We start from the raw sequence: 11,389 nt of genomic DNA on the forward strand, positions 1-11,389 counted from the left end.
AGGGTTCAGAGAAGAGCCACAAGAATGATTAAAGGATTAGAAAACATGCCTTACAGTGATTGAGCTCCTTGAGTCTATTTAGTTTAACAAAGAGGAGGATAAGGTGATTGGTTGTTCAATCTAGTAGAGAGATATAACACAATCCAATGACTGGAAGTTGAAACTAAACAAATTAAGAAAAGAAATAAGACAAATTTTTGACAGTAAGGGTAATTAACCATTGGAATAATTTACCAGGGATAGTGGTGGATTTTCCACCACTGACAATTTTTAAATCAAGATTGGATAATTTTCTAAAAGATCTGCTCTAGGAATTGTTTTGGGGAAGTTCTACGGCCTGTGCTATGCAGATGATCACAATGCTTCCTTTTGGCCTTGGAATCTATAAATCTATGACTTAGTCCTTATGATTTGGCATCTTTCACATTAGCGATAAATCCCGTTTCCCTTCAGAGATACTGCAGTTCTGGTCCGACATGCAATAGGCTATGTCTACACTACAAACCACTGATGGCGGTGTGTAGGATATGTTCAGTGAAATGCAAGCTGCATCCATACTCCAGTACATAGCTACATCTGTAAGTGAAAGGCTCCGGCAGAGAGTACGCAGCAAGGAAAAGCTCCAGCAACTCCCCACTGCAGGAGAATCTCTCTGTGGCTAGGCATGGCAACAGGAAAGCAGCAGGACACTACAGTGAGTGCTCCAGTGAGTAGGGTGCATACCTGGGTAAACTCACAGGGTTCAAGGCATGTCTTTATTCTACTTGCCTAAAGAGTGCCTCACCATCTGCACTGCTATTTATACCCATGCTAGGTGGGCATGTAGTATATGTACTCTACACACTGTTGAAAGGAGTGTGAAGTGTAGACATACTTACAGACTTGCAGTGTTGACAAATCTCTCAATTTCCTTGAGAGAAACATGATTCTGACCTCTGCTGGAGCCAGTCTCACAATGATTTGAGAAACTCCTGCTGTCATACAAATTTCAGCCCTGCTTGAGGGGGTGGGGAGGAAGGGCACAACCCCTCTGATGGTCTGCTTTCCCTGCAAGTGACAGGGAAATAGGGAAGGCAGACAATCAGGAGGAGAGCTCTCTGCCTGCCAACCTCCAACCCCTCAGGAGCTGAGAGGAGTTTTTGGATAGGGGAGAGGGAACAGCTTTCACAGAAGGGGAGGAGGAAATAGGAAGAGCCCAGCAGCTCAGGGAAGCTGTGCTCCCTGTTCCCTTTCCCCTCCTGAGAAAAGTGGGTTGCCTCCTCCCCATCTCTGTGACACCAGCCTGGGAAGTGGGAGGGAGGTAAATAACCCTTGGTAGAGGGGAGTACACAGAAGGTGCATAATTAATAGGTGGGGGGACAAACTTCATTAGAATTCTGGGGTTTGGGGAGAAGCTGAAAGCTCTGTACTATGAGGCAGCATTTTAAACATAAGTCTTTGTAATTTCATCTCAGTCCTCTGGCAGTGGGCAACGTCACCTGACTCTCTAAATTTGGTAGAGTTGGCAATATTGACTGTCACACACACTGGGTGGGGGCAGGAGGAATACAAAACAACCAAGACTGGTAATATTGGATTCGGAGACACAATTTATTTTAAAAATGTGTGAAATTACTCCTGATACACAGCCCATGTTAAAATTTATTTCAGTACACATATTTCCAACAATATACTTACAATATCTTTAAGTGTTTCAGTCACTGTTAAGTTTGCATTTCCACCTTTTATGAGGATGGCATTTTTTGTATTTTCAGTGAGCTTGGGTTCTCTCTTCTCAAGAAACCTTTTGGCCCTCTTTGTTTTAGGCTTTCTACAATGATAAATTAATTACAAAATTAACTTGCACAAAACATATTAGACTATGCTTGAAACAATCACTGCTGGTTGATGTTCAATCAATAAAACAAAAATATGAACAAGTACCATACAAAATAACCACAAAGGAGTTAATGAAAATGCTTTACTTGATTTGTAAACATCCCCTCCTCCCCCCGCAAAAAAAACCCTACTGAAATTGAAGGTAAAGTTTTGACCTTAAGTTTTAATTTCCTGAATTCTGCTGACTTGAAATTTAAGGTGTGGCAATATTTCCACATCCTTGCTGAAGTCCTGATGGTTTCCCTTCACACCAAAACTCTGCATCATGGCCCCACACACTATGGCTCATGAGGACTAGAGAAGATCCCCTTAAGAGCCCATCAATGGCAGCCTAAAGGCGAATTAAAAAGCCCAAGTTACGCTTGGCACTTCTCTGCTACTTCATGATGTATCATCATGTACAAATACAGAGTTAGAAGAAAAATTGCCAATGAACAATTGCTACCATGACCAACCTGAATTCGGGTCCTTAGAACACAAATTAACCACGGGTGGGCAAACTTTTTGGCCTGAGGGCCACATCTGGGTGGGGAAATTTTATGCAGGGCCATGAATGTAGGGCTTGGGCAAGAGGTTGGGCTTCAGAGGGAGTGTGGGGTATGGGAGGGGATGTGGTGTGCAGGAAGGGGCTCAGGGCAAGGGGTTGGGGTGCAGGAGAGGTGCAGGGTGCAGCAGGGGACTCAAGCAAGGGGTTGGGGTGCAGGAAGGGTGCAGGCTCCAGCCCGGCACTGCTTACCTCAAACGGCTCCAGGGTGGCAACGGTGCACAGCGGGGCTAAGGCAGGCTCCCTGCCTGCCTTGGCCCTGCACTGCTCCCGGTTCCTGGCCAATGGGAGGTGTGGGGGTAATGCCTGCAGGCGAGGGCAGTGCACTGGTCCCTCTGGCCCCCTCCCCCAGGGGCCACAGGGATGTGGTGACGGCCACTTCTGGGAGCAGCGTGTGGCCAGGGCAGGCAGGAAGCCCGCCTTAGCCCTCCAACGCCATGGGGCTGGCAATCCTGTGGTATGGATTGAAAGTCCTGACTGGTCGGATCCCGCTCGCAGGCCGTAGTTTGCCCTCCCCTGCAATTAACCATACTGTCCTCTATTAAGATAGATGTTCCATTTCAGTTTCACCAGTGACCACTGCACCACCTTTATGGATTATCTGTGAACAAAATTTTGCCTGCACCTAGACAAGAACGATCTACTAAGCCTGAAGAGTTTGTTCCTGAAATGCTAAACAAGACCAGAAAGTAGGGGCCTACCTCTAGATCAGTGATACTCAGATCTCTGGTTCAGGAGCCAAATTAGTGAACAACATTACCCAAAAGAGCCACAGCAGTGTATATTCATTGTTTCATTTACTATTTTTATATTATATATATTATTCTCACAGCAAAATGACTGACCAAGTATTCTACAATTGGTTAATGTCATAGTAATAACATCCTGAGTCGTTAATAACTTAGATTGGTTAATAATTAAGTCAGGAAGTGTTTCAATATCACCCTGGTTGCAGTGGGGTGGGTTAGGGAGGTTATTTTGGAGGACGAACTGAAGCAAGCGAATCCCCCCTACAGCAAATCCCACAGCCACAGCACCCTACAGAGCACTCCTTCCTCCTTCGCGTTTACACCTCTGGAGGCCCCGCGAAGGAGCCTCTCGTCCCCTCGCGGCTGGCTGGCCGCGGGCAGAGCCGGGGAGATACGTGTTAATACTCCGTACAGGAGCAGAATCGGTGCCTCCCGGGGCAGCTGGCCCGGGGGGACGCTGTTCTTCTCCCCCCTGCACTAGTTCGGGAGCCCAGCTCCTGGCCAGGGGCCCGCCTGGGGGCACAGCCCACTCCGCGGACAGCAACCCCCCCGCACTGAGCTGCGCGGCCGCCGCGCGGGAGCCGGGGCCTCCGCCTAGAGCCGAAGGCGGGGGAGCAGCCGGCACTATCGGGCCCTCCCAGCCCCTGCGCCGCCCCGGAGCCGCCACTTACACCACCCGGTCCAGCGCCTCCATCTCGCCGGCAAGAGAGACTGACGCACCGCCCACCCCACACACGTGCGTGCAGGACCCACAATGAACCAGTCCAGGGACGTCCCTTCACTGCGTCATGACATCACATCCGCCGTCAGAAATCCAAGCTTCGACGCAGAGGGACTGGGACTCGGGAGCCGCAGAATGCGTGCGACTTTTCTGTTACTGAGCATGCGCAGTAGAAATTGCGGCGGTCACCGCCCTCAGATCGAAACAGGTAAAAGGAACTACCGTGGGGAAATGGCTACGGAGAGGCAGCAGGGGCAAAATTCTCAAAAATGAGAAGCTGGGTGGGGCGTTGCGTTCCTGGCTGGCGTCTTTCCACCGCACCCCCTAGCCAGGGCAGTGGCATTGCAGGCCAAGGTGCGGGAGGTAATATATTGTATTAGACCAGCTTCTGGGGGTGAAAGAAACAAGTTCCTGAGCTACCCCGGAGCTCTTCTTCCGGTTGGGGTAGCTCGAACACTTGTCTCTCTCACCAACAGAAGTTGGTCCAATAAAAATATTGCCGAACCCACCTTGTCTCTCTAATATCCTGGGACCGACAGGGCTACACCAACTAGGGTAACCAGATGTCCCGATTTTATAGGGACACAGTGCCATAGCCAGGTGGAGGGAACAGGGGGAGCAATAAAAAAAAAAAAGGCCGCTGCGGCGCTGTTACTCACCCGGCGGCGCTCCGGGTCGGGTCTTCGGCGGCAGGCCCTTCACTCGCTCCGGGTTTCTTCGGCAGCACTGAAGGTCCTGCCGCCAAAGACCCAGAGGGTCTGGGAGGCAGGAGCTGTGGGGGGCACTTTTGGGGGCCCCGCAGGCCCAGAGTGGCCCAGGGGATTAGCGGGAGACGGGGAGCAGCCCGCTCTGCTTCCCTCGCCCCAGCCCCTGCCATGTCGCTCGGGGAGAGGGCTTGGAGGGAGGGATCCCCCCCTGCACTCACTGGCAGCAGCGGAAACGGAGCAGCCCGGCCCCAGCCTGCTCCACTTCGCCAGCTCCCAGCCGCGGCACTCTGCTTCCCGCCACAGATGAGTGCAGGGAAGGAGGGACCTTTCCCCAGCCCCCTGGCCCAAGCAACATGGCTGGGGTAGGGGCAGGGGCAAGGAAAGCGGAGCGGGCTGGGGCCGCGTTGCTCTGCTTCCTGCCGCTGGTGAGTGTGTGTGGGGGGGAAGAGGGACCTTTCCCATTCCCTCCCCCTCACCCCCCGCAACACGGCTGGGGCCCGGGCAAGGGAAGCAGAACGGGCTGGGGCCACGTCGCTCCGCTTCCCGCCACCGGTGAGTGCAGGGGGGCGTCTTTTCCCCAACCTCTCCGCACTCACCGGCAGCGGGAAGCAGAGCAACGCGGCTGAGAGCTGGCAGAGTGGAGCAGGCTGGGGCCGGGCTGCTCCGCTTCCCGCCGCTGCTGGTGAGTGTGTGTGTGGGGGGCTGCCCACAGCAGGCAACCCGGGGGCACGCACAGGGGAACCGCTTCCCGCCCCAGCTCACCTCCGCTCCGCCTCCACCTCCCTGGGCCTGAGCGCGAAGCTGCCGCATGCTTCTCTGCCCTCCCAGGCTTCCCGCGCGAACAGCTGATTCGCGGGAAGCCAGGGGGGAGGGGCGGAGAAGCAGAGCAGGGCAGCACGTTCAGGGGAGGAGGCGGAGGTGAGCTGGGGCTGGGAGCTGCCGGTCACCCACCAAATTTTCCCCGTGGGTGCTCCAGCCCCTTCACTTCTGAGAGGACAGTCCCCTCTGCTCTGGAGTCAATTTTAGTCTGTAGTCTTCCAATGAATATTCAGTTTCACTCTCAGGGCAGGATATGTATCATCACACGTGATAGATCCCAGAAACAATGCTCTTGAGTGTAATTATAGTCAGCTCCATGACTACCTTAGTATTTTGTGCATTTATTACATATTTCACCACACATGAGCTATGGAACTTTCCACATCGTGTGCATTTAGTCTAAAATGTTTTGTAGTTAGCTTGGAACTCCCTCAGAGCTCAGAACTGTTATGGTAATGACTTTTAGCACTCATACAGTGTCTGTTTACAGTATGTAAGCTAGTTTCAAGTTGCTCTGCCTTTTGTTCTTCTGTTTGACTAGTTCAGACAGTCACACTGTCTGGAGTGGCTCACAACTGTGAATGCCTCCCTCAGGGCAGTCAAAAGCAGGGCAAACACCCCAAACGTTGGTGTGTTCCATAATTAGATTTCACCAAGCCAGTAACACATATGAACTCCTGCATCACTATAACAGTCTTACTATGGAGTCACAGATAGTCCCCTTACACCAGTGGTGGGCAACCTGCGGCCTGTCAGGGTAATCCGCTGGTGGGCCACGAGACAGTTTGTTTACATTGACCGTCCACAGACACGGCTGCCTGCAGCTCCCAGTGGCTGTGGTTTGCCGTTCCTGACCAAAGGGAGCTGTGGGAAGCGGCCCGTGCCGCTTCCCGCAGCTCCCATTGGCCGGGAACAGCAAACCATGGCCACTGAGTGGGAGCTGTGGGCGGCCATGCCTGTGGATGGTCATGTAAACAAACTGTCTCGCAACCTGCCAGTGGATTACCCTGACGGGCCACGTGCGGCCCACGGGCCGCAGGTTGCCCACCACTGCCTTAGACTCTCCAATCTATCTTGCCATCCAAACTGGACTTATAAAGTGATAAATGGTCACTTACACAAAAATCACAAAATATTCAGGTTGCTTCGAGTCCCACAAGACCAGTCACTTACCCTAGATCAATTGGTACTCTAGGTCTCACACCAAAGAGACTCCTTTAGCCATCCTGTAATAAACTACCTAAAGATTTATTAACAAGGAAAAAGATATAAAAGGAGTTATTTAAAGGTTAAAGCAAGCAAACATATACGCAGAGTTATCTAAATCCTAAGAGTGACAGAGTTGTACTGAAGAGTCCTGTGGCACCTTATAGACTAACAGATGTATTGGAGCATAAGCTTGCGTCTAACTAAGTGGGTATTTACCCACGAAAGCTTATGCTCCCATACATCTGTTAGTCTATAAGGTGCCACAGGACTCTTTGTTGCTTTTTACAGATCCAGACTAACACGGCTACCCCTCTGATACTTGAGAGTTGTACTGATCTGTCAATTCAAAATGTCTTTCAGGGCAGATCCAGGAGGCAGCCCCTGAGGCTCTCTGGCTTCAGTTTAGACTCTCTGGCCCTTCAGAGTTCAAACAGTCAAAAAGATGGAAAATTTTCCCGTGGCTTTGTTTTATTTCCTTCATTCAGTTTCCAAGCCCACAGGCTGAGCTTCCTTGCAGGTAACATTTTCCAGGTGCATTAGGGCCATTAATCAATCCTTAGTATTGTGATGTTCCTTAATGGCCCACCTGATTTTGACAGTCCTTCTGGATGGTGCAGGGGGTTGTGGCAATTCCCTTGCCTGAGTTCACAAGGTCAGAGCAAACATTTTCAAAGTTATAAATTAACATATTGTCTTACCGCATGGAATTCTGGCATTACAAGTGAGATTAATGCATGCAGCAACTTACAAACATTTCATAGAGGCTAAACACTAAATAGATTCTTATAGGACTAATACCTATTTTGAGCAAAACTAACATACAGGTGGAACTGGTCTGTTCTCCAGCTATAAATTTGTCAGTTCTTAACTAATGCTTGCAGCCTGGGCAAGAGCTGGCATCTGGCCTGCCAGCAGCACACAGGCAACTTTGCTATCTGGATAGGTGTGAATAGATTTAAGTCTGTTTTTAACTGTAGTTGCTATAAGAGGCTTTCGTCTGTTACCCAATAACAATCCTGCATCTGATATTTTCATGTTTTGCAGTCCCAAAAATCACAGTTTTAGCCAAAGGATGCAGAGCTCTTATAAAAGAGCTCATACAAAGAGCTCTTATTTTCTCCTGGTTCTTGAATTCACTGGTAAAAACATGCTTTTTCATCAATCACATTTCTTGAGGTATAAAGTGTGCATCAAACAGTCAGCACCATTTCATAGTCCTCTTTGTGACTGTCTTCAGTAAAGGCAAAAGATTTAAAGATATGTGTGGCCTGCTTCCCCACAGCATAAAATAAAGAAGATACCTAAATATCTCCAGTTGCCTAGTGCAGTTTTGTAGCAATGCAAAATTTTGTCAAATACTGCTTCCAGTCTGTCCATTCTGAAGGTGTATCAAAGTTGAAGTTCCCTGAAGCACCGAAGGGCAGCATGTTTTAAAACTTGCAACATTTGTTGCTTTGTTCCTTCTGTTTGCAACCTTTATTCCTGTTTTCCTTCTGTTTCTGCCTTCTCTGGCATCAGTTAGGCTACCTTGACTTCTGACTGTATAATGTACTCCTTGTACATGTAGACTGCAGGACTGCTACTAGTAGGCTAGGCTTCTGTACCAGATATGGACTGGCTACAGAGCTTCCTTCACAGACATACACCAGATGTGTTCACTATACGATCCTTTAATGTGCAGCCACTGCTGAGAGGTATAGCTATTGTACACTCAGGTATGGTATGATACACATCGCCACCTAGTGGCTGAACCGTATGATACAGTTTAACATTCTATTACATTTGCTTACATGGTTTGAGGGTTTTAAAGAATCCCCCGTTAATTAAGAGGAAACAAAAAATCAAAATCCCAAATCAATAGCCTGTCAACAGCTGAGAAGAAGACGCTGGTGGGTGTCGCATAGAGCACAGAAAAGTTCTCTTAACAACAGTGTGTGGGTGGGTGGGTGGGGTGGACCCCTTAGGCTAGATTAAGACCCTAAATGTTTTGGTCCATCTAACCTGACTATTCATTTGTGATTGTTCTCGCCCTATGTAGATGTGTGATCCATAAAGTTCAGATTTTTATTTAATTAGTTTTTCCTCAAGAAAACCTTTATTATTTAAAAATAATGCTATTTTTTAACAATTATATAACTTCTTAATAGCTTTCAAGGTATGTCAAATGTCACCCAAAAGTAATAGATTTAACAACTTAATATTTGTGTAGACAAGCCTTAGACATTAAGGAGAGAGTACTGCTGCAATAGTGTATTTAATAATAAAAATGAACATTTAAAATTATATGTAAATAGAGTACCCAATCTTGAAGTTTAATAATTGTTATAAGGTTAGTATTTTTAAATGTAGAAAAATAAAAATGTTTATGATAAGATATATTAACAAATTAATTCAAACGTATCACATGTGCCAAATTATTTCCATGTTTTAAACTGTTTGTACCCTTTTGAAATAAAGGAGGGATGAGGAAAGGTGAAAGGAAGCCAATTCTGATAGGGTCAATCTTGTGCATGAGAAGAAAAGAAAGCATCTTTTGATGAGGAACCAATACATGATACATACTCAGTGTCAGATTTTGCTGCCAGTAACAAAATCTGACAAGGAGGCCACATATAGCACATCAACTAGGTCTCCATGGCAGGAGGTGCAGCTGTCATTTTAAATCAAGGCCCAAACCTGCTAGCTGCCCCAGTGCAAGGCAGAGGCTCCCATTGCAACAGTTACAGCACATTTACCCCTGAGAACAAGTAACAATTCAGACAGAAGTTAGGCTGGCATAATGCTTTGCAGATAAATTTATGCATTTTTGGGTCTGCATCCAGAGTTAGCCCAGAACAGAGGAGTAACAGCTTCCCCCTAAAGCGCTGTGTGCTAGCATTTCAACAGGAGATCTAAGTCCATAACGTGGAAGGAATTCAGAAAGAGAAATAAAAACTACTGAGACCTAATTGTTACTCCCCCATTGAAGAACAGACAGTGGGGTTGGGGAATAAGGAAATAAGGTCGCATTTGACTGGCTATCCCAGCCTCTGGACTGTACTCAGAAAGTTGGGGATGAATTACTCAATCTACATTTCATAATGACTAGATTATTACATAGTTGTGCTGGTGTTAGGAATAAATACCTATTTTATTTGTAAACGTAATGTATTCTGACATACACCTTTGTCCACATACAATAGGAACTGTAGCATAACATAATCCTATTAAGAAAGTGATTAGAGAATACTATCAGGGAAGAGCAGAGCCTGGAAATATTTGAAAACCTTGACTCCTCTTTCTGCATCACAGACACATTTATACATAATCAAAAGCATTTTCTAGTAGACCATAAATATGTGTTTATATCAAAGCTGAGAACAAAAGAAAGTGGAGGATGCTAAGCTAGGAGGCTACCATTGAAACAGTTTATCTTAAATGTAAGCAAAAAGTTACAATATTTCTACCATGAACCATGTTACTCAGGAACAAGATGAACTGTTTTTTTTCCTTTCATGTTTTCCCTTGTAGCCAAAACTTCATTGCTAACTCTGATTTATATCTGAATTTGTCCTTGAGTATTTCACGTGTAGTGATCACTAGACCAAATTATGTTTAAAAAACTACTAATCTATGCTTTATGATATTGTCCTTCTGGTGTGAGAACCAGAAAGCTTGCTTAACACTAGGAAATATTGGACTCAACTTTCCACCAGTGGTTGCTACAGTGGAAGCTGTAGTGTAGAAAGGGCAAAAGTTCTCTTGCTATCACTGGTAGAGCTGCATTTTCTTGCTGTTGCCAGTGGAGATTTAGACCTGGTCTACATACAGAGGTTAACTAAAGATGTGATTTTATACTCAGTTAAACCAATGCTATTGTGTGTTTGGATATTCATCGCCATTTAAACCTGGTTTGTATCATTTACCTTGTGTTGGTAAGCGTACTGAGGTGCAAGCCAAACCAATAACTTGTTTTAAACCTACATAAAAGAGTCTCCACATACAAAAGTTGCATTAATTTAACCAACACAATGTAATTTAAACCAGGGCAATGTGTGTATCTAGACAGTCTCTTAGAGGGCCCAATTTTCCCAGTGGAAATGCTCTGGGAAGAAATACCAAGTATGTCTAGATTAGAGTTGTGATCCTGTTGTAACTTCAGCTACTTGGCAATCGATTAACACCTTTCTAAATGCTAATTTAGAAACTCCACAATAAATTTATTCCAGGACGCAAACATTTTTGTTAGTTACTCTAGGCTGGGATGGAAGTCGTCAATAGAGCTACTCCAGTTACACCAGACGAAGATCTGGTCCTGTATCTCTAATGCTGGGCCAGCTAGCCTTACTCACTTCTCCATCCTATCCTTTGTTCACCTTCCACCAATTTTTCCACTGTGCAGCAGCCAAAATGACCAATGTCATATTCTACATAACATTTAGAAATGTAAAAATCTGTTTTGTGCTGTTACTTTAAACACTGAAAACGACAGAAAGGTGAGCACAGTGGGCTAGTGGAGAACAGAGGACACCACAACAAATGCCACATTGCTTCACTCTATTCCACAACAGTTTTCCATAGAGAACACACACTAATTTAGAGAAAAAACACTGTCAATGTGAAAGTCACATTTTTGTTTGAAAATGTTGTACTTAATATAGTTAAAAACATCTAAGATTATTATGACTGTCTGAAACAAGTTGGCAAAACAATGCAAGGTTTACTTTGTACATAATGTGCTATGAAATGTCAGTTTCACTATTTCCCCCAAACAAACAGTATG

At 46.4% G+C, this 11,389-nt stretch overlaps 1 protein-coding gene across 1 annotated transcript in view; it reads right to left on the reverse strand.

Moving 5' to 3' along the window:
• RPF2 (ribosome production factor 2 homolog) overlaps positions 1-3,925 on the reverse strand; it is a 23,608-nt gene extending 19,683 nt beyond the window's left edge. The window contains exons 1-2 of the mRNA XM_024216045.2: positions 3,843-3,925; positions 1,678-1,810 (exon numbers count right to left, since the gene is read on the reverse strand). Coding sequence (XP_024071813.1) covers positions 1,678-1,810; positions 3,843-3,865 — 156 coding nt within the window. The 5' untranslated portion in view covers positions 3,866-3,925. The remainder of the gene's footprint in view (positions 1-1,677; positions 1,811-3,842) is intronic.
• Between the last annotated feature and the right edge of the window lie 7,464 nt (positions 3,926-11,389).

This window comes from Terrapene carolina, unplaced genomic scaffold (genome assembly GCF_002925995.2).
Source record: "Terrapene carolina triunguis isolate 2854851 unplaced genomic scaffold, T_m_triunguis-2.0 Scaffold42, whole genome shotgun sequence".
Taxonomy (NCBI): Eukaryota; Metazoa; Chordata; order Testudines; family Emydidae; genus Terrapene; species Terrapene triunguis.